At 36.3% G+C, this 23771-nt stretch overlaps 1 protein-coding gene and 1 non-coding gene across 6 annotated transcripts in view; one reads left to right on the forward strand and one right to left on the reverse strand.

Annotated features, from left to right (window-relative positions):
- Positions 1 to 23771, reverse strand: part of ARID4B (AT-rich interaction domain 4B) — a 183539-nt gene that overhangs the window by 27750 nt on the left and 132018 nt on the right. For 3 of the 5 annotated variants that reach the window (XM_066235546.1, XM_066235555.1, XM_066235585.1), the window contains exons 15-18: positions 22365 to 22608; positions 21875 to 22050; positions 17649 to 17894; positions 611 to 695 (exon numbers count right to left, since the gene is read on the reverse strand). In XM_066235546.1, coding sequence (XP_066091643.1) covers positions 611 to 695; positions 17649 to 17894; positions 21875 to 22050; positions 22365 to 22608 — 751 coding nt within the window. The remainder of the gene's footprint in view (positions 1 to 610; positions 696 to 17648; positions 17895 to 21874; positions 22051 to 22364; positions 22609 to 23771) is intronic. The other 2 variants (XM_066235566.1, XM_066235575.1) reach the window with 2 other exon arrangements.
- Positions 20710 to 20816, forward strand: LOC136321593 (U6 spliceosomal RNA). Its single transcript, XR_010728741.1, has one exon. It is a non-coding gene; the product is annotated as a U6 spliceosomal RNA (small nuclear RNA).

The raw sequence follows: 23771 nt of genomic DNA on the forward strand, positions 1-23771 counted from the left end.
GAAACTGAAAATGTCTGAAAGATCATTTAGTACAGTTTCCAAAATGCCTTTTCATAAATGACAATATTAATTGTACCCAAATCTAGCCTTTTTTTTTTTTTTCCTGAAGCTGGAAACGGGGAGAGACAGTCAGACAGACTCCCGCATGCGCCCGACCAAGATCCACCCGGCCCACCCACCAGGGACCACGTTCTGCCCACCAGGGGGTGATGCTCTGCCCCTCTGGGGCGTCGCTCTGCCACGACCAGAGCCACTCTAGCGCCTGGGGCAAAGGCCAAGGAGCCATCCCCAGCGCCCGGGCCATCTTTGCTCCAATGGAGCCTTGGCTGCGGAAGGGGAAGAGAGAGACAGAGAGGAAGGAGGGGGGGTGGAGAAGCAAATGGGCGCTTCTCCTGCCCTGGCCGGGAATCGAACCCGGGTCCCCCGCACGCCAGGCCGATGCTCTACCGCTGAGCCAACCAGCCAGGGCCCAAATCTAGCTTTTAATAAATTAGCTATATCAAAAGAGTATTTTCAAGTCTGCTAACACTAACACACACACACAATGCAAGATTTTGGGGGAAAAGTTCCTTAATTAAGAGTTATGATGCAGAGAAAAATAAGCCCTTACCTTTATTTTCTTTCGATGTTTTATCTTTGGCACATTTTTATCAGCAGGTCTCACTATTTTATCTGCTTTAATCCATTCATCATATCTAAAATTAAAGAAAATTAATATAAATATGCAAAACACATACCACAGAAAGACTTATGCCATATTAAAGAGAAATTCATAAATAGAATTGTAACATTTTAGAACTGGAAACAACCCTGGAGATCATTCAGTTCAACTTTCTGGTTTGATACATAAAGCTACCATAGACCAAAGGGAGAGATAAAAGTGATTTGCTCAAGGGCATAATGTCAACTAGAAGCTAAGGCAATATGCTCCAGTTTTAGTGATGTTGTGTGACAGAAGAGCATAGTATCATAAGCTATATACAAAGCAAAATCTAGAAAATATATCTTCTCATAAAATACTAGAAAAGTATTACTTTCCCAAAATTTTTTAGTATTCTGAAATACTTCATGTACAGACAGCCTCTCTACTCAGTGCTGTTGTCTGCATGACTTGACAGGGTGCAAATCACTACTGACTGCAATAAAGCTATTTGTTTAAAGCAAAAAAGGACAGCTATTTTTCATAAAAACAGCTAGAATGAATAAACATTAGAAACAAATTAACCTCCCAAGAAATTCAATTTTAAAAAAACCTCATTTTATGTTCAAAAGTTATACACATTATTGTAGAAAATGGGAAACTCACTGACATTTTTAACTCCAGAACATTAACTAAAAACAAGCTTTTAAATTAAAATTGTTCACTATTAGAGGCACTAAATGAGGTAATAAAGGCCCTAAGTGAGGAAGTAAGTCATTACCTAATAAATTACATTCCTGGTGTGGGGCAGGCCTAGAAAGTATCTGCAACAACTCCCTGGCAGAGTTATATAAAGCCACTGGCTGCAGGTAAGCTCAGGGCTCAGCCTCACAAGGGGGTATGTCTGAATCTGCTGGTAGCTGTTGAGGCCACAATGATAGAATGAGAAAGGAATGAAATGAGTTCTAGGCAAGTCTTTACATAATCCTTGTTACCTAGTTATGTGGTCAAGCCATTCTCAACATCAGACAGTTTGTTCTGTATAAGACTTCAGTAAAAAAGAAAAAAGAAAATAAGACTGCATATCACATATGGTTTTTTTTTAATTAATTAATTTATTCATTTTTAGAGAGGAGGGAGGGAGGGAGAGAGAGAGAGAGAGAGAGAGAGAGAGAGAGAAAGGCGGGGGGGGGAGGAGCAGGAAGCATCAACTCCCATATATGCCTTGACCAGACAAGTGCAGGGTTTTGAACCGGCAACCTCAGTGTTCCCAGGTTGACGCTTTATCCACTGCACCACCAGAGGTCAGGCCACATATGGTTTTTTGAGGATCAAATATCCGATAAGTACTTTGAAAATTTTCAAAGCAACTATTATTCTACTAAACCCACTCCTTTTGGCATTTATACTCGCACAGTAGTACCTACCAGTGCATTTGCAGTACTTTAAAATTTCCCATTAAAACTGAAAACTGAATTATGTTTGAGAAGAAAGCATTTTAGTTCCTTCCAAAATTGGAGTGAAGGTAGAGAATAAAGAGAAAATATCTCCACCCTCCGCAAAGCTGAACGTGAATTCCTACAAGTTTCTTTTATTTTATAGTAAACATGGAAATCAATGCTATGTACTTTTTAAATATTGAATTTATTGGGGTGACACTGGTTAATTATGTAAACAAAACAAGCTTTCTATTGTTTTAGTTTTTTTTTAACCTTTCTTAACCAGACTATCTGTTATGTAGTGTTTTATAATACTAGACATTTTAAACTACTAGTAAGAATACTACTTAATTCAACTTGGGTTTTGGACATAAATTATATTTCATATTAGGGTACAATAGTAGTAGCTTCCAATTTAAGACTACCACCATGATATCCATTTGTGTATTTTACACGGAGCACCAAGCATATCCAACAAGTGAAACATAGTTATTGCCTCTATAGCTAAAATGTTCACTTGTAGGGGAAGATTTCTTTGATTCAGAAATAATGAATGCTGATTAAATTCTCTTAGAAACAAGGTAGAAGGAATATATACTCAGTCTCGTACAGGCTGATGCTCAATTCCTAAGCTCCATTAACCAGTGTACAGATGCTATATGGTAAGGTCAAACAAGAACTTTCGTGGCCAAAAGTTTCTCTGGAGGAAAGGGTTTAGGGAGCCATATACTAGCAGGAAAAATACAGTCCTGTGGCATGCGGTCTAAACCACCAGCAGCAGGGCCAGATGGAGAAGACAACATGTCCACTGTCCTAGGGTCTGGGGGGCTCTTTTATACAGTAAGTTTGAGAAAGATGCAAGCTCTTTTGAAAGAATTTACTTCGGCTATAGATGTAGAGGGAGAGAACAGATAATGTGGAGCTAGTTCTGGAGTTAAGTATCTAGTTTGAAAGAAAGAAGCACTGGCTACTGTTTGGATTGGTGGTGGGCAACAGCCCAGCAAGTTCATGCATAAGTAAGATGCGTTGGCACCTGGTGGTCAGCTATTCCACTGTACTGCACACTAGATAATCATGGAAACAGCCACCTGGAAGTTAATTTAAGGTTCCAACATAAATTCAGAAGTGTAAGCTGTCTTTTGTTGGTTTTGCCCACGGCTGTTAACTGATTAACCTTCTACCTCTGGCCTGCTGTAATTTAGTTTAGGACATCTCAAAATTTTCTCCTTATCAGTAATCAGTTCATTTTTTCTTCCTCCCAATTACAAAGTAAGGATGGTATGGGAGATGTGGTTATTAGAAAAACTTAAGTGAGTTTAGATAAGGAAAGAGTGTTGGACCAGGCAGAAAACAAAACAAATTCTGGAGTTAGGTAAGACAAACTATGCACACTTCTAAAATATTTGGATAGTAGTAATCAAACACTACGGTCTTACTATTCTGGATAAAAATTTCATTTTAATATTGTATAATATTCTGTATGGTTTTAGGAAATACCTTGTGAAATTCTTCAGATGTTTCCAATTGGAGTAATAATGTGCTAACTTCAAGTTCTATAAATATTAGCTAATATTATGACTCCTTTATTAGTTGCTTCTTGCTAGTCTACGTAGCGCTTTTTGTTGGTTAGTTCAGGCATTCCCATGTTCTAACAGTATTCTTTTAGATTTTTTCTTTTCTCAACCAGATTTATGCCTTTTAAAAAAAATTTTATTTATTGATTTTACAGAGAAAGGAGAGGGATGAGGAGCGAGAAGTATCAACTCAAGCTGTTTCACTTTAGCTGTTCATTGACTGATTGCTTCTTGTAGGTACCTTGCCCAGGCAAGCCCAGTGTTTCAAACCAGTGACCTCAGTGTTCTAGGTTGATGCTCTAGGCACTGTGCTACCACAGGCCAAGCAGATTTATGCTCTTTATAAAATGTCGTACTGCAATATTGCTATTGTTATTATAAATAGTAGCTTTTGGAACTAGAATATGCCTTAAAAATATATCAATAAATTTATTTCACAGATTAAGAAACTCAATCCATGGAAGCAAAATGACCTCACAAGCTACAGGCTTGTCAAAAAGCCCAATGTGGAGAGTTAGAGAAGGTGAAATTGACTGCCTGTTAAAACTGCGTAATACCAAAAGGATGAAAGCAGGAACTGAAAATGCTTCATTAAAAATGCACAGCATGGCCTCACCAGGAGGTGGCACACTGGAGAGAACGTTGGCCTGAGACACTGTGGATTCAGGTTCAAAACCTGAGGTCGCCAGCTTGAGCATCTGATCATAAACATGACTCCACGGTCACTGGCTTGAGCAAGGGGTCACTGGCTCAGCTGGAGCCCACCGGTAAAGACACATACAAGTAAGCAATCAATGAATAAGATGCCGCAATGAAGAACTGATGCTTCTCATCTCTCCCTTCTATCTGTCTCTATCTCGTTAAAAAAAAAAAAAGGCACAGTATGAAGCAACCCATGATGAGGGAGAATGGGTAAAAACAATGTGAGAATTTTGGTTAAGGGAGCTTTTTCAAACTACAAATGCCCTTAACAAACAGAGGTTGAAGCACTGAGATAAACATTAACAAATATTTCAAAATTTAATGAGGTTCTAAACAGCACTTTGTTGCCTGATTAATCTTACAAGAAAAAACAATGATCAGAAAATAAAACCAATACTATAATGGACATATTTTAAAAATAAGAAGTGTTCTTTCCATTTATGTAATTATTGGAGTGTTATTTCTATATTCTTTACAGAATACTTTCAAAGAACAGGAAGGAAAGAAACAAATTCATGAGGGGAAAAACCCAAAAATTGGCACCCTCACAAAAAAATCAACATTTCCTACAGACACTAAAGTATGTTAAAAAGGTAGGCCACCTGACAAGGCAGTGATGCCGTGAATAGAGCATTGGACTGGGATGCGGAAGACCCAGGTTCCCTGAGGTTACCAACTTGAGTGCGGGCTCATCTGATTTGAGCAAGGCTCACCAGCTTGAGGCCAAGGTTGCTGGCTTGAACAAGGGGTCACAGGCTCTGCTGTAGCTGCACTCCCCCCCACCCCATCACGACTTATTTCAGAATATTTCTACTGAAATCATTTACCTAATGAAACAAAGATAAAACAGATGCACTAGCAACTAATTGAACTTCCAAAGGTTTGCTCCTTGACCTACATGAGATGGAAGAACTACACCAGAGGGCCCTGAAATGAAAAATTCTGTGAACTCCCAGACTAAAAGTACGTTCAAGGGCAGATTCTCCCAACACATGTGTCTTAGGTACGTTTTATGTGACCGGGTCTGTGCTGGGCACTGGGTATTCCACAATGATGCAGCACAGTTCCTTCCCATAAGCAACTTACAACCAAGCAAAGACAACACTGAACGGTAATTACAAAAGGAACAATACAAACCTTCTGAAAGAAGCCACATAAATATTTTATTTTTTAAAATGTGATCAATTAAAATATTTATACAAAACTAGAAGAAACCATTCAGAGACCATAACATACTTGCTCTCACCAGAGAAAAATAAAGTTCAAAAAAGATAGTTTTAGGATTTTGTTTGGATATGTTGGCAAATCATATAAGGAATCATTCATTTAGCAATAGTAAAAATGGAAAAGAATGCTAGTCAACCATATATAAAATACCAAAATGGTTTCTGTGCCCACATCATTTCAGATTTTGGTTCTTCTTAAATCCAACTAAACATTTCCCCCAAAAATATTATCAGCATATATTAATATGTATATCCAAAAGACATAATCTTAGAGATTTAAAAAAGTAATGAATTACAGAATAAAGATATTTTAAAAAGTTTCATAAGCAAAACTGACAAAATCTAAAAATTCACTATTTGAAATATGCATAGCTTATAAAAAAGATAAACTCTAAAACCCATTTAAGTATTAAAATCATTTGTATTTTGTTTTCTGTAATATACTCATTTAATAATTGCTTAGTAATATATATTTTATATCTCTTGCTTACCTATACACAAAAAGTTAACATATGTCATACAGGTTTTTTAATTTATTTTTTATTTTTTACAGAGACAGAGAGAGGGACGGATAGGGACAGACAGACAGGAACGTAGAGATGAAAAGCGTCAATCATTAGTTTTTCGTTGTGACTCCTTAGTTGTTCATTGATTGCTTTCTCATAGGAGCCTTGACCGTGGGCCTTCAGCAGACCGAGTAACCCCTTGCTTGAGCCAGCGACCTTGGGTCCAAGCTGGTGAGCCTTGCTCAAACCAGATGAGCCCGCGCTCAAGCTGGCGACCTCGGGGTCTGGAACCTGGGCCCTCCGCATCCCAGTCTGATGCTCTATCCACTGTGCCACAGCCTAGTCAGGCTCACACAGGCTTTTAAAAACCACAAAATCTAAACTGGAAATTTATACCATCTTTGCAAGGAAAGGACGTTTCCTCCCTTAATTAAGAAATTATGAGGCTGACCAGTGGTGGCACAGTGAATAGAGCATCGACCTGGGATGCCAGAGTCCCAGGTTTGAAACTCCAACGTGCCTGGCTTGAGCACGGAGTTATCAGCTTGAGCGTGGGATTACTGACATGATCCATAGTTGCTGGCTTGATCAAGGGGTCTCTGGCTTGGCTGGAGCCCCCTGGTCAAGGCACATATGAGAAGCAATCAATTGATAACTGAAGTTCCAGAACTACAAGTTGATACTTCTCATCTCTCTCTCCCTGTCCCTCTCCTCTCTCTCAAAAAAGCAAACAAAGGGGAAAAAAAGTTATGACACTATAACAGAAAAGAGACCAAGTCATGATGACAAAGTAGTACTAGTTATTGTTTCTTAAAGACTGTATTTATTGATTTTTAGAGAGAGGGGAGAGAGAGAAAAAGGAGGGTGGGAGAAGCGGGAAGCATCAACTTGAGGTAGTTGCCTTCCATATGTGCCTTAACCAGGTAAGACCGAGGTTTCCAACCTGTGACCTCAACAGTCCAGGTTGATGCTTTACCCACTGTGCCACCACAGGTCAGACAGATGTACTAGTTATTAATAATATGTATTTATAAGCAATTTTATCGATATTTACCTACTTGCTGAACTTTCTATGATAATCTCAATTAACATATTTTTATAGACTCACTGAACACTAATTAACAATTTTAGTAATGTACTTAATAACAAACATATAGCATATTACCAAAAACTTAAATTCTAAGCACACTATTAACATTTCATATTTCTATTTAATGTAACTGTTAAATCCACACCAATGACAAAGAAATGGTGTTCATCATAATAAAGAAAATAACAGCATAACGAGAGAAACATGAATATTATGGCATAATTAAAGATTTCATACAACCACCCCAAGAGAATGGCAATTTTATTAACTGGTTCTCCTAGAGAATTTTATTTTTTATTTATTTATTTTGTGACAGAGACAGAGTCAGAGAGAGGGATAGACAGGAAGGGAGTGAGATGAGAAGCATCAATTCTTCGTTGCGGCACCTTAGTTGTTTGTTGATTGCTTTCTCATATAAGCCTTGGCCGGGGCGGGGGGAACTACAGCAGGTAACCCTCTGCTCAAGCCATCGACCTTGGGCTCAAGCTGGTGAGCCTTGCTCAAACTAGATGAACCCGCACTCAAGCTGGCGACCTCGGGTTCTCGAACCTGGGTCCTCCGTGTCCCAGTCCAATGCTCTATCTGCTGCGCTACTGCCCGGTCGGGCTCTCTTAGAGAATTTAACTGTAAAATAAAACAAAGCTATAGCTCTTTAGGCAAAGGTAATACGTAGTGTTAAGAACAATCACAGTGCCTGGCCTGTGGTGGCACAGTGGATAAACCTTCAGCCTGGAATGCCAAGGTTGCCGGTTCAAAACCCCGGGCTTCCCTGGTCAAGGAACATACTGCAAGCAAGCAATGAACAACTAGCCTGAAGCAACTATGAGTTGTTACTTCCCATTCCATGCTCCCCTTTCTCTCCTGTCTCTGTAAAATCAATAAAGTATTAAAAAAAAACAATCACAGTGCATTGTACCAGGCTCTATTTATAAAGACACTGCAAATGGTTAGCAACTGTGGCACTCACTGTAATTTGTGACTGAGATATTGACTTTTAAAAGTGCCTAAAAAGTTTATTTTATTAGTAATTGATAAGTTTAGCCTGACCAGGTGGTGGTAAAGTGGACAAAGTGTCGGCCCGGGACCCTGAAGACCCAAATTTGAAACCCTGAGGTTGCCAGCTCGAGTATAGACTCACCAGCTTGAGTGTAGGGTTGCTGGCTTGAAGCCCAAGGTCACTGGCTTGAGCAAGGGGTCACTGGCTTGGCTGGAGCCCCCCAGGTCAAGGCACATATGAAAAGCAATCAATAAACAACAAAGGCGCTGCAACTATGAGTTGATGCTTCTCATCTGTCTCCTTTCCTATCTGTCCTTGTCAGTCTTTCTCTCCCTCTCACTAAAAAATAAAATAAAATAATAATAATAATAATAATAGTAGTAATAATTAATAAGTTTAGGGGATTAGTATTTGTACACATTTAGACAACCAATGAAACAGGTCCAATTTCCTGTTTTACATCAAATGTACCTGCTAATCTACAAAAACTACTAAATGCAAAGTCCAGTTTTGCAAATACTCTAAATTAAATGCACAAAGAAAGAAAACCCACTTAAGTGCAAAGATAACTAAATTATTAATCTTTTTTCACTAAGAAAATGTTTATTTTCACTTGCACTGAAAAGCTATAGTCGACTCAAAAGAAATTTTTAAGTAAAAATTACTTTTATGTTCACCTTATGCATTGTTTTTTAGCTTTGTTTTAAATTTCTCTACATATAGGACTGTCTGATACAAAGCATTTTGCACATCACAAAAGAATTCTTCACAACCTTTTTTTTTTTTTACAGGGACAGAGAGAGAGTCAGAGAGAGGGATAGACAAGGAGAGACAGACAGGAATGGAGAGAGATGAGAAGCATCAATCATTAGTTTTTCGTTGTGACACTTTAGTTGTTCATTGATTGCTTGCTTTCTCATATGTGCCTTGACTGCGGGCCTTCAGCAGATCAAGCAACCCTCTGCTTGAGCCAGCGACCTTGGGTCCAAGCTGGTGAGCTTTTTGCTCAAGCCAGATGAGCCCGTGCTCAAACTGGCAAACTCGGGGTCTCGAACCTGGGTCCTCTGCATCCCAGTCCGACGCTCTATCCATTGCACCACCGCCTGGTCAGGCTTCATAGTCTTTTGACTACCACAATACTTTCTCATTTTAATTTGCTTTGTATCATAAGCATAAGTGAATAGCCGAGGAGAATGACAGAGGATCTGTGGAGGTAAGACTGGAAAAGACAAATGTGAGGTGTTAAGAGTAGAACGGCTCATGGGAGGAGGAGCATACATAGGCAACAGGAAGGCTTAGGGAGAAGGACAGAGTGATGTTCCTTACCACCTCTATAACAAGTTTACAGATAGTTACTTGGAAACCAATCAAGTGGTCTTCATCTGTAATTCTTGAACTGTCACACTATAGAGATAAAGCAGTTCCCTAGATACCTTGCCTTCCTAGCATTATCAGACCAACTACCCCAAAGAGTAAGCAGAATATCTCTGTATTCTTTTGTAATATTCCTAAATCCAATGGCATATATAAAAAGTATTGCAGGGATCAGATTACAAAGAGTAAAAGAAAAAAAAAAAGGGAGGGAGGGAGGGAGATAAAGCAGAAAGTACTGGAGAAGAAAGGAATAAAGAAATTAAGCTTAGGCTCTGGCTAGATAGCTCTGTTGGTTAGAGCATCGTTCCAAAACACAGAGGTTGCCAGTCCAGTCCCTGGTCAGGACCCATATAGGAGTAGACAGCTGTTCCTGTTTCTCTCCCTCTCTCCTTTTCTCTCTAAAATCAATACAATAAACATTAAAAAAAAATAAATTAGGCTTAAAAGTGACAGCCCTGGCTGATTGGCTCAGCGATAGTGTTGGCCCAGTGTGTGGAAGTCCCGGGTTCGAAGCAGGAGAAGTGCCCTTCCTTCTGCTTCTCCACCCTTCCTCTCTCCTTTCTCTCTCTCTCTCTCTCTCTCCCTTCCCCTCCCACAGCCAAGGCTCCACTGGAACAAAGTTGACTCAGGCTCTGAAGATGGCTACATGGCCTCTGCCTCAGGTGCTAGAATGGCTCCAGTTGCAACGGAGAAACGGCCCAAATGGGCAAAGCATTGCCCCCTAGTGGGCATGCTGGGTGGATCCCGGTTGGGCACATGTGGGAGTCTGTCTCTCTGCCTCCCTGATTCTCACTAAATTAAAATACAACAACAACAACAAACTGACATTTTTTTAAAGGGACAAAAGGAGACAAGGTAAAAGGAAAGTCACAGGATATGAGCATTTCCAAACAGATCCATTCCAGTCTCCCTCTTTTAACAGCATTTTGGCTGCTAATTAGGAGATAGGTTCTATATATGTCTCAAAGAGGTAAAAAAAAAAAAAAAAATCTGATAATCACATATAAAATTAATTCAAAATGGATCAGAAACTTCATTAAAGCCAAAACTATAAAATTCTTATCAGACAAAATGGGGGAAATTTTTGTAACACTGGATTTGGTGATGTTTTCTAGGATACAACACCAAAAGTATAGGCAATAAAGAAAAATCAAACTATCAAAATTAAAAACTTTGGCTCTGGCCAAATAGATCAGTTGGTGTGTCAAGTTCCAGATTTCAACCTTGGTCAGGGTACATACAAGAACCAACCAATGAATGCATAAATAAGTGGAACAACAAATGATGTTTCTATCTCACTTTTTCTCTCTTCTTCTATCAAAATCAGTAAATAAAACATTAAAAATATAAAACTTTTATATATCAAAAGACACTATCAAGAGAATGAAAGGACATCTGGGGGCTCACAGAATAGAAGGAAATATATATTTTCAATTCATATATCTTTTTTTTTTTTTTACAGGGACAGAGAGAGAGTCAGAAAGAGGGATAGACAGGAACGAAGAGAGATGAGAAGCATCAATCATCAGTTTTTCTTTGCAAGACCTTAGTTGTTCATTGATTGCTTTCTCATATGTGCCTTGACCATGAGCCTCCAGCAGACCGAGTAACCCCTTGCTTGAGCAGCAACCTTGGATGCAAGCTGGTGGTGAACCCGTGCTCAAGCTGGCTACCTCGGGGTCTCGAACCTGGGTCCTCTGCATCCCAGTCCTACAATCTATCCACTGCACCACCGCCTGGTCAGGCCAATTCATATATCTGATAGGGAATTAACACATCAAATAAAGAACTCAACAACAATAATCAAATCAGCAAAGGGCTTAAACAGGCATTTCCCCAAGAAGATACATCAACAGCTAATAAGCACATGAAAAGAGATGCTCAACATGACAAGTTATTAGGGAAATGCAAATCAAAATCACAATGAGCCTGACTTGGCGGTGGTGGCACAGTGGACAGAGTGTCAGACCGGGAAATGGAGAACCCAGGTTTGAGACCCTGAGGTTCCCAGGTTGAGTGCGGGCTCATCTGGTTTGAGCAAGCAAGGCTCACTAGCTTGGACCCAAGGTCACTGGCTCGAGTAAGGGGTCACTCACTCTGCTGTAGCCTCCCCAGTCAAGGCACATATGAGAAAGCAATCAATGGATAACTAAGGTTCCGCAACAAAGAATTGATACTTCTCATCTCTCTCCCTTCCTGTCTGTCCCTCTCTCTCTGTCACACACACACACACACACACAAAATCACAATGAGACAACCACTTGGCTAGCTATAATAAACATATTTTAAATGAAATATAAATGGTGAGAATATGGAAAAATTGGAACCCTAATACACTGCTAGTTAAGAATGAAGAGTGGTGTAGTCTCTGGAAAACAGTTTGACAGGTACCCAGAAAACTGGTCACAACTGCCCCAATCCATTAGCCTCTATATTCTATAGGTATGACTTTTATAAACCAATCCTTTTTATTTTGATCTTAACTTCCGCTCTACTCCCATTCTGTTGCCAGGATGTCCAATTTAGTTCAATATTCATTTATTAATTGTCACGTGCCAGGCACATACTGTTCTAGATATGGTAAGGGTTATTAACAGAATGAATATGGCATTGGAACTTTTATTCATGTTTTAAAATTAGATGTACTTTCATAATGTGAAGTAATGTGGTCCTGATATAGAAAGCTTGAACACTGAAAAAAAAATTTACCCATAGTTCTAGATGGAAGTTATATTCCAGGAAGTCAAATCCTTTTGGCTCCAAAATATAATTTGAGAAAATTCACTATCAGAAAATCAACTCAAATTAGGACTCAAAAAACAGAAAAATAACATTAAAAAAGTTAAAATAGATATCAGGAGGAAAGGAGGGAACAATTAGAAGGAAGAAAACACACAAAGACAAACAAGAGAGACAAGTGATAGGACAACGGAATAATTTTTTAATTTTGAGAAAGGTAGAAAAGGAAAATAAGTAAGAAAAAGAGCTGCAGCTGTTTTTATGGTGACAGATGTTACTTAGACTTATCGTAGTGATCATTTACACTATATACAAATACCAAGTCACCTGAAACTACTATAATGTTTTAGTCAATTATATTTAAATAAATAAATAAATAAACACTCCCTTAAAAAGGAAGCAGTATAAAATAGTCTTCCAAGAAAACAGGAGAGTATATGGAAGAACATATAGTGCCTACTTGAGGTTCACAGTCATGAACTGCAGATAAAGCCACTCAGTGTGGCTGTCTGCTTTCCTCTAGCCACAATCAGCTGCACAGGTGTAGGCAGGAGTGGAAAGTTAGATTTAATCAGGTTTCTGTGGTTTTGCCAGGGAGTACTACAGAGCAACAGAAGAGGCTAGGGTAAAAGAAATACAAAAATGATTCTAGCAAGTGACTGAAGAATGTAAGCAAACTGAGGAGAGGGCTCAGGGCATTGCAAAGAGGGGTGGTAGGATTGATCCATGGATTGCACATTCTGGTGAGGTAATTCCTTATCCTGGACAATAAATTACTTCACAAGTACCATTTCTTTGTATCTTTAGTGCCAAACATAGTATTTGGCACATAGATGTTGAAGTTACATTTGCCAAATACAGAAATAATGTTTGATAAAAAGCAACTGAATGTTCAGAAAAAGTGGGATTGAACCCATTTGTCAAAATTTTTTATTAGTACTCCTCCACACACATTCCTTCCAAGGAGGAGCCAATTTGCTAAGAGAAATAAGATATTTTAAAAAATAAAATACATTTTTATTTCAAGTAATGTATTTAAGTCTAATTATCTTATTTTCTGTAATTTGTAATATGAAATAGAATGAACTGTTCTCACTTCAAGAGTTTTACAGTTGAAATTTTAGTCTCTTTTCTCTTTTACATAAGGGTATCCTTCACTGTTGTTGATCTTCAATATAAAATTAATAGTCCCGCCTGACAGGTGGTGGCGCGGTAGATAAGAGTATCAACCTCAGATGCTGAGGTCCCAAGTTTACATCCTCAAAGTCACTGGCTTGAGTGCAGGCTCATCTGGCTTGAATGCAGGCTCACCAGCTTGAGCACGGGGTCAGAGTCTTGAGCATGGGATTATCAACCTGATCCACTGGTTGCTGGCTTGAGTCTGATGTTGCTGGCTCGGCTTGAGGTCCCCAGTCAAGGCATGTATGAAAAGCAATCAATGAACAACTAAAGTGACACAACTATGACCTGATGCTTCTCATCTCTCTACCTTCCTGTCTGTCTGTCTCTTTCTCTCAAAAAAACAACAAAAAAACCCATAATAATATTATTCCCTAATCAAATTCCCAAATTCTTGATTATGGAAAGCCAAATCAGTATCAATACATAAAATATTGATGTATTTTAAAACCCATGCCAAGCAGTATATAGATAGTTTCAATGCACTTAATTGTATTAATGAACAAGAATAGTTGTTATAAAAAAGGAGAAAAACAATACATGTAACAGAATTTACAGTAGGTCTATTACAAAGTGTGATTTTACTTTCAAAAATCAATCCCACGTTTATGAAATGACTTAGAAACCTGAAATTAATGACATGAAAAACTTGCAAAAAACATTGCTAAGAGAAAATAAAACAAATATAACAGAGAGCCTACTATTAAAAATTACTGGAGTATAACTATAATTTTAAAAAGATCTACTTTTTAAAAGACTGAGAGAACACATTACAATATTAATAATCTTATCTTCCTACTTTTATGTATTTTCCCATTTTTTCTAGAGTGAAGGCTATTTTTAGAAGTTTTAAAAATTTATGAAAAAGCATGTACTTAGTCTAAGCATATAGTGACTTTGTAAGTCCCATAGTTTTGGACAATAGTTTTATGTATGGTCACAATATCTGAAAAATTATGTATCAATACCACACTATTTGTAAGTTTTTATGTTGTTTATCATCCAGAGTTCTGGCTATTTCCAGTAAAATGAAAGTAAGCATGTAAAAATGTCTTTTTTTTTCATTATTAACAAATAAATCAGTTCAAACACTATCCTTTGTTTAACAAAAATTAGTATTTTTCAATTGTGAAATAGCGGTATAAAAATTGTATTAATGTAAAGATTTATATAGCACTTAAAAAAAGAAAGTAGAAATTACAAGAAAAACAGTATTTTTTAAAACCAAGATATTTTCTTTTTAAGAAAAACCTGTTTGCTAGAAATAATGTTTCAGAACACACCAAACTCCTATAAATAGCTCCACATGAAATCTTCTAAATTGCTACTGTAATGAAAGGCTGCCACTGAAGATAAACTATTTTCATGAACCTTCAATGCATAAATCTTCATTTTTAATTTCACTTCCCAAGTGTAAATTCAGAGATTAAGCTGAATTCCCCAAAATAATATAAAAAGAGGTGTAGAATTGATGAGGACTTGTTGCAGTCCTCATTAGATAGCTTCAGACATGAAGGAGCAGCAAAAATCATACATGATTTCTTTTCTTTTCTTGTAAGATTTTATTTGAGCCATACTGATGATATATGCCAAGGGGCAAGATCTCAAATGCTCCCCCAAAAGTGATTTCTTATTCATCAACAGGACAGACTTCGGTTATTTGCAGAGAGAAAGAGGAATACTGTTATATCAACTCTAAGAAAATTAACTGCTTAATCTACTGAAGCACAGTTGTTTTCTCTATGATGCTGAAGTGTGCAGAGATCCACCCTACAGGTCTTCACCAAGATGGTTAAGTTTTCTTCTTTTCAATGTTCACACTATAAAATGCTTGAATTGTCAGGTGCAGACTGCATCCTTCTCAGTGATACAAACATGTCTTGCTGAACTAGTTCTCATTTTCCTCTCTATATTATTAAAAACCTGAATGCCTCAATTTAAAATCTTCCGTTATCCTACCCAACCCACTATCAATTTCAAAGCGGAAATCTGAACATTTTTTCTAATCTAAAATCCAAGTGCTCCTAGGATAGGATTTTTTCCTTTAGTCAATCTTTTCTTAACAAAACAGAAAGTTATATTTTAATTGCAGAATAATTTTATGAATGTCTCAATTCATATACACACAGAACCTTTTCTGTTTAATGAGACAAATAATAGAAAATAAGCAAGCTCTGATTATAGTGAAAGATAGAGAATGCCTAAATTCTACCCATCCATCATAAAATTTAAAGCATTTTGTAGAGGCTGCCAGGAAAACTATCTTGTTATATAAACTAGCAAAATAACCAGAAGAAGAATTGACAGGAAAGGGCAAAAGATGATGTGGCTCTTATCTACCTTGTGGGTGTTATTTAGTAATTATTCATTTTTGCTGACTCAATTCTCTCCTAACTTTAAACTAACATTCACCATTTAGACCCTAGGCAAAAATGGAACTCTCTCTACATTTTTATATTTAATAAGATCATTTATTAGAATCAAAATAATTAAATATCAAAAAACTGGGCAAAACAATCTTATAGCATCTATAGCTGAGATTTCAAATGTCTTCCTTTAAATATATCATTACTAGCCAGCCCTTCAGATAAAAAAAATCATGTACCATAGAGGCAGCATAAGAACCAATAGAAAAAGGGATAATTTATACACAATGTTAAAAGTAGCATCTGGAAAAGTTGTTTGAGGATAATACTGATGATAGAAATTCTTAAAATTCAAAACTCTGTTAATCTAGTTGGTTAGAAATAAAAAACAAGTCTCCAAAAAAAGCAAACCAACTCCTAAACATTTCCTTATGTATAAGTTGCTACTGTTTTTCAAGCTTCAGAATGGATCAGAATTGTACTTCCTCAAATAAGAAAGGCAATCAAATTAGACATGTTTATAGAGCTTCCTATTGCTGCAAAAGGACAATACAAAGTGTACTTTTAAGAAACAGAGTATTTTTTTTATTCATTTTGGGAGGGAGGGAGAGGGGGAGAGGGAGAGAGAGAGGGAGGGGGAAGGGGAGGGAGAGAGAAGGAGGGGGGAGGGGGAGGGGGAGGGGGAGGGGGAGGGAGAGGAGAAGTGGGGGAGGAGCAGAAAGCATCAACTCCCATATGTGCCTTGACCGGGCAAGCCCAGGGTTTCAAACCAGCGACCTCAGCAGTCCAGGTCGACGCTTTATCCACTGCGCCACCACAGGTCAGGCCGAGTATTTTTTTCAAAAAAGAATATTTGAGATGCTTTCTTAGTAAATTCCCAAATCACAAAATACAACTTAAATATCAAGAATAAGAACTGTCTTCCTCCTTGAAGACACTAGAGGCATACCATGAAACCACCACCTAAAACTTCTATGGTTAACTTTCCAAGGGCTACAAACTCTATCATAGGCTGTATTTCAAATAAAACACTAAACATTCCAAAATGAAATGTTTTTCTTAAAAGACAGCTAAATGATCAGATCACAAAACTGACAAACTTTGAATAAAATGAAAACACAAAATTCCTTTGGATAAACCAAAGGAAACGTGTATAAGAAAAAAGACTTCGGTTCCCTTGGTTAGGAGAAGTGAGAAAGTGCACTCTAGTTAGGCAGACCTGCTTCCATGGCAACCATATTGTTTCAAACATGAAAACAAATTTCTGAGGCTTCTGAAAATGCTGTAATGCAAGCACTGTTAAAGAGAAGGCCTTCTTGAAACAGCTAAGGCTTCTTAAAACATCAACTTTAAAATCTCTGCCAACTGAAATAAATATGATGGCTGAAGGAAAGAAATTCGATGGCTTAAGATTACGAAGAGGTTACTATGGCAAGGTAGTTGAAAATGCAAGAGAGCAAGAAGTCTGATAATTAATTGGCTTATTAATATCAAGAAGTGCAAACCTCTTTCACATTTGTAAGAGATTTTCCTATAATCTCACCAAAATGTTGCTTTTATTAATCTATATATTTAATATAAAAATCAATTGTGTAGACTTCATTTTTTTAGATATTAAGGATATTTTCTAAGTATTGAAAACAGTAGGTCGGAAGTTACTAAGCGAGGCATTTACATGATGAAAACTATATATTTTTTATATGGTGCTATGATCTTAATTAAAATACTAATAAGCCTATAATTTGTTAAATTTTAAAATAGGAAATTATTTTATAAGTGTTTTTAGGTAGCAATCACTAGCTAAAACTCAAGTTACCTCACATTCCATCCGCAGTAATGCACCAAGTAAAGGACCTCTCCACCTTCGACATCAGAATCTTTAATACTAGCTTCATACATTTTTTGATTTTTCCCTCGTCCATACCGCACTTGGACTTTCATGCCTGGTGGATAGCATTCAAACTCCTCTTCCTCATTGTTGTCATCATCATCTTCATCCTCTTCCTCCTCCTCCTCTTCTGCTTCTTCATCATCTTCATCTTCCTCTTTATTCGTTTCATCTCTTGAAAGGTTTAAAAAATTGCAGTTAATAAAAGATACTTCATAAGCTTTTCAGTTCCAAACCACATAAACTGATAAAAATTGTGGCTGTGATTGTTCCGGGAACAGCAGGTTCCATGTGTATGAAATTCTCTGATTTTCAACTTATTAAAAACTAACACTGTACAGAAAAGATACATTTAGAGAAAAATGAACATTGAAAAATAAGTACATTAAAAGAAAATTTCCAACAGCCAGAAGAACAGAAGTTGTGCTGCAAAGCAGGAAACTAGAAATGGTGACTATAACAATTTTCTTATGTTTTATTATAAAAGTGTTTTATATCTCAGTTGACAAATACAAAAATCATTACACCATATAACCATTTTCTGACTAAAATATTTTTATTAAATATTTCCAGCTTCAGGATGCCTACAACAAAAATATTTACTAGCCAATGGCTATTCTTAAATAACTTTAAAAAGTGCTCCAACCAAATTTTCAAATGGCATATAGTAACTAAAATATTATTTTACCTTTCATAAATATATTCTAATTTCACATTATGTTTCTTCTTTCTTTTCTATACTTCACCACAATTTCTGCTCTCTTTACTACATATGCACTGAAATTCTTCTCTACCAACTCTCTCAACTTTAATGTTTGGATAAAACTAAAGGTTAAACCATTCAGAAGCAGCAATGCAACCATTTTTATCTTCTCAATATCATACACTATCTAAAATTGAGTATTCACATTCATTTCATATTAGCCACAAATGTGTATTAAACAAATTGGAGAGAATATCAAATTATAGATCTCTCCAAGCACTATATTAAAAAAACCAAAGCTTTAGATCTCTCCAAGCACTATATTAAAAAAACCAAAGCTTTAGTACTTTAAATTAGAATAAAAAATTCAACTATTTTTAGTTTTTATCTGCTCTGCATGTCTATACTTAGTACAATAGTTTTCTCTCAAAAAGAATCTATCCATTACATTATAGCTGACAAACGAATAAATATCATAAGACAGAATCACAAGACAGCTATATAATTAAGCTTTAAGTTAATAGAAATAATATTTATACAAAAGCCAACCTCCACTGATAATTTCAGTTTTATATTCTTATACGCAACCTTTTTAGCAGTAACATTTTACCAATTTGTATATGCAACAGAAATAATCTATAAATACTAACACAAGCAGCACTACAACAGTTATTCTTCTACTTCTCTCCTCCCACAGTGAAGGATGAAGGGAAGCGTACTAGACTTGTGAAATTAAGTCTGAGTTCACAAAAGTACCAAATATGTCAATCTCCTCTGAAATACATCACCAAGTCCACAAAGATTCTCAAGAATTATTCCTATTTGAAAGCCTCATCTACAGTCAAATGAATAAGTACTTAAATATTAAAGCCTAAATGAAACCAGCTATAATCTCAGATAAACAATATGAACTCTGTTATTAAAAATACATAACATCTCTATAATGAAAGAATCATTAGTAAGGCTAAAATATTTAACAAATAATCAGAAAGGGTGTTATTAATAATAAGCTATTGTTACCGTCTAAATAAATGCTTTATATGTAAATAGATATCACATACATAACAATGAAAAGTTAGACTATCAGGGAGGAAAGGAAATATAATGCAGTGACCACAACAAAAGAAGAGACATTATGCATTTCATTATAAGAGAAAAGAGATATAAAATAAAAAGCTTAAATTTTTGTTAAAATGAAAAATTTGAAAAAACTATATTTTACATTATATAATGCACTGGACACAACTGCTAAATGCCAAGAATTGCAAGCACAATCCTATTTTAAGTGGTAGCCAGAGCAATTTTTATTTAATCTGGAATAAAAACCTAATACTATGTATTATAAGTCAAAGCAATAAAAAATTAAAATCTCACATTTATATCAGCTTGAGGCACAAACCAAATATAAGTCATGTAACTAATATACTGAACTATAAAGAAACAGACAACACAATTTATTGGCTTGAATCAGCCATAGAAAATAATTTTTCTATTCTAAGAATTCAGTGGCAAATGCACTGAAAAAGATTCAAGAAAGATAGCCTCTGAAAGTACACGCAGATACGTACAAACAGCACATAGGCTGAATAAATTAAGTTGATGAATAAAGTACATTACACACAGGCACACAGAGACGTACGCACGTTTTGTTATCTTCAGACAACTACATTTTGGGAAATAATGTATCAGTGGATTTTTCATCTGAATTCACAAATAAATATCAAATTTTCTCAGTTCGATGCCATATTCCTTACAATGGAACAAATCAAAAGAAAAAAAGCTATAACTTATTAATACCTACTCTGGGCCAGACACTGAACCAGGCATTTTAGATAAATTACCGTATTTAGTCTCACATACCTGGAATATGGAGGTAGGTTATTAAAAGTTCTTTTAGTAGCTAATTACTCAGAGAACATTTATATACTGGAGAAATATTTAAATATTATTTCTTTATCATTGTAAAATTTCCTGTCGCACACTAATCTAATAAAAGTCAGAAATCACTTTTGGACATTTCTAACAGATAAATGCTTACACAGAACGTCCATCAAATTAGGGCAGTCATAACAGGATCATTTCAGTCTGAGGTATGATATCTGCATAAATATTTGTATTAAGTAAAAAAGCCACACAGCTGAAGAATTAAATGAATTAATATAAACCTATAAAATACAGTTTATACTAAAATTAAGCTTTTAAAAATACTAATTTTAAAAATTATCATAATGCCTTCCACATAGTAGATGCTCCAGAAATATCTGCAGATTTAAAAATCAGATTTTAGTGCTCGCTTCGGCAGCACATATACTAAAATTGGGACGATACAGAGAAGATTAGCATGGCCCCTGCGCAAGGATGACATCCAAATTTGTGAAGCGTTCCATATTTAAAAAAAAAAAATCAGATTTTAGACAAAAAGCTGAATCCTAACTAAGAGTCTCCAGTAGCAGCATGAAAAACTTGAAATGAACATTCACACACAGAGAATTACAACCAAGTACAATGAACAAACACTTCTACTGCAGTCATCTAAACCCAGTTTTTATTTCTTTCAAGTTTATCTGTGTTCTCAGGACAAAATTCCAGAAGACCACAAATGAACAAAAGATTTTAGGCAAAAAGATGAACACTTACTAAGTTACTTAATAGTTGTAATATACATTTATACAGGCAGATATGTAACAAAGATAACAAACATCTTTTACTATATTCATCTAAACATGTTTTTCTTTTTTTTCCTCCTCCCTCCTAGGCTTCATGCTGCAACTAAATTTCAGAAAAAGACTAAAACGGTCAAAATAATTTTGGTTATACTTATTTAAATGGACCACTAACAATGAGGAATGTTTAGGGATTTTTAGACCTCAGAAATAATAGTAGACACCAAAGATCACCTATAAAGCACGGATCCAATATCCAATGGTCTACTGGCAGTGCAGACATTGCATAGTTAAATAATTCTCCATTCCAAACTGACTAAAACAAGTAAATGCTATTGTCACATAAAACACAGAATAACAATTTTGGCCTTTAAAAACCAATTATTAGCACTTTTCCATTCTTACATTTTGCTTAAGAAGTGAATACTACTGTCAAAATCTACAGCCAACATACCATCTAGAACACACCGGAGAAAGCCATTTCCCCAAATTTGTATTATCTGATTAGCAGAGCTTAATGTAGTAAGTAGTACTTTTCTCTAGCTCAAAATATTATAAATTTCCATGATGAGAGCAAGAAGAATGAATGAAAAATATATGTTTGCTACAAATTTGTATCAGTAGGGTCTCTGAAAGAAGGCAAATGCTATTTACATAACAAATGTAAATCAATTATTCTATCTTTTGTCAATCAAATTTAGATTCATACATACATACATACATAAAAAGAGCAAATTACAAAAATTCATTCAGCCAAAATGCATCTTAACCAAAAACAAATTTCTTACCCAGATTTTGCTTTTTCTTCTTCAGCTTCTACCTTTATGCTGAGGGATTCATCTACCCGAGTTGTCTCATCATCCTTATCATCCAGATTTTCATTCTCTTGTGTTTTCTTTATGTTACCTTCTTTTTCATGATCAGTTTGTGTAGGTATGGAGTCTAATAAACCCTTTTTACTTCCCTAGAAAAAGATCAGAGGAACTAAACCAACAAAAGTAAATACTGTCAACCTAATTTAATGACATAATTGTTAGTAAAAGGAGGTACCAACCAATACTAATATTGAGAAAATTATTAGTTATTTCAAGAAGCTCCTGCTGTCCCTAAAACACTAGGCAAAAAAAGCAAACAGCTATTTTAAACACAAAAATAGCACTTACTGAAGAAAATGCACAAACAATAAAGTATAAAATTATACAATAAGTTAACTACAAAAACTTTATAGAGGATGTAGAAAATGTATCAAAGGTGGCAAAGGACAATATCTGAATTTACCAGAGAAGGTTTAATAATTTCCTTTCTTTCAATATCCTCTTCAGTAGGCTTTTCTTCTTTTAGTATTTTCTTTTCCTCCTCTTCAATCTTTATTTCTTTGATCTCTGGTTCATTTTCTTCCTTAACTTTTATTTCTTTTACATTTTCACACTCCTTACATGGCTTGTTAACAACTTTCTCTGGCAGTGCCATCTGAAATTCAATATTGGCCGACCTACAGTACTCCTCAAAACCATATAAGTATCTGGAAACATGAATAGAAATTACATTTGGAAAAACATTTAGAAACATTATTGTAGAGTTCTGTTTTTTCAGGTGACTATTGTTTTGTTTGTTTTTTTGAGAGGCAGGGAGAGAGAAAGAAGCATTAACTCATTGTTCCATGTAGTTGTGCCATGGAGTGATTCTCACATGTGTCCTTATGGAGGCTTGATTTGGTGCCCTTGGGATCAAGCCAGAGACCCCAGAATTGAGTCAGAGATCCTGGGATCGAACCCAGTGACCTAGGCGCTCTAGGATGATGCTCTATCCACTGCACCACCAGCCAGGCCCAAGTTGTGGTTTTTAAAAACGTGTTCAGATTTGAGCCATATTAATATTCCAATTTATTCTAATTCAGTTTTTCTCAATCTTTTTAACCCAAATAAAAATATTTTTCAAAGAAAAAATTCATTATAAAAAAACTATGCTGTAAGTAAAAATACAAACATAATCTTAAACATAGTAACTGCAACAACAGTATCTATTAGAAGGGCTAGTAATAGTATCTCTTTGTTGAATGCTTTCTTATATGTCACACATGGACATTCTTTTTTGATTAAAGAGAGAGAAAGAGAGAGAGAGAGAGAGAGAGACAGACAGGAAGGGAGAGAGATGAGAAGCATCAATTCATCGTTGCAGCTCCTTAGTTGTTCACTGATTGCTTCCTCATGTGTGCTTTGACTGGGAGGCTACAGCAGAGTGAGTGACCTTTGTTCAAGCCAGCAACATTGGGCTCAAGCCAGCAATCTTGAGCTGTGGGGTCCAGTGACCATGGGGTCATGTCTATGATCCCATGCTCAAGCCAGTGATCCCTCTCTCAAGCTGGATAAGCCCATGCTCAAACCAGCGAGCGGCCTTGGGGTTTCGAACCTGGGTCCTCTGCGTCCCAGTCCAATGCTCTATCCACTGTGCCACCACCTGGTCAGGCAGACATTGGGCCTCTTAGTACATGTAAAATTTCAATTAGTCATCATATTAATCCTATGAGGCAAAGAGTATTATCCTAGTCTAAAATGAGAAAACTGAGGCTTAGGAGAACAAATAAATGCTCCAAGGACACCAAAAGGAAAACCAGGATTCAAACTTGAGTTTATCTAAATTTTAAAACCTGGGCATCTTAACCTCTACACAGTACTTTTCAAATTT

This window comes from Saccopteryx bilineata, chromosome 1 (assembly GCF_036850765.1).
Source record: "Saccopteryx bilineata isolate mSacBil1 chromosome 1, mSacBil1_pri_phased_curated, whole genome shotgun sequence".
NCBI classification, from domain to species: domain Eukaryota; kingdom Metazoa; phylum Chordata; class Mammalia; order Chiroptera; family Emballonuridae; genus Saccopteryx; species Saccopteryx bilineata.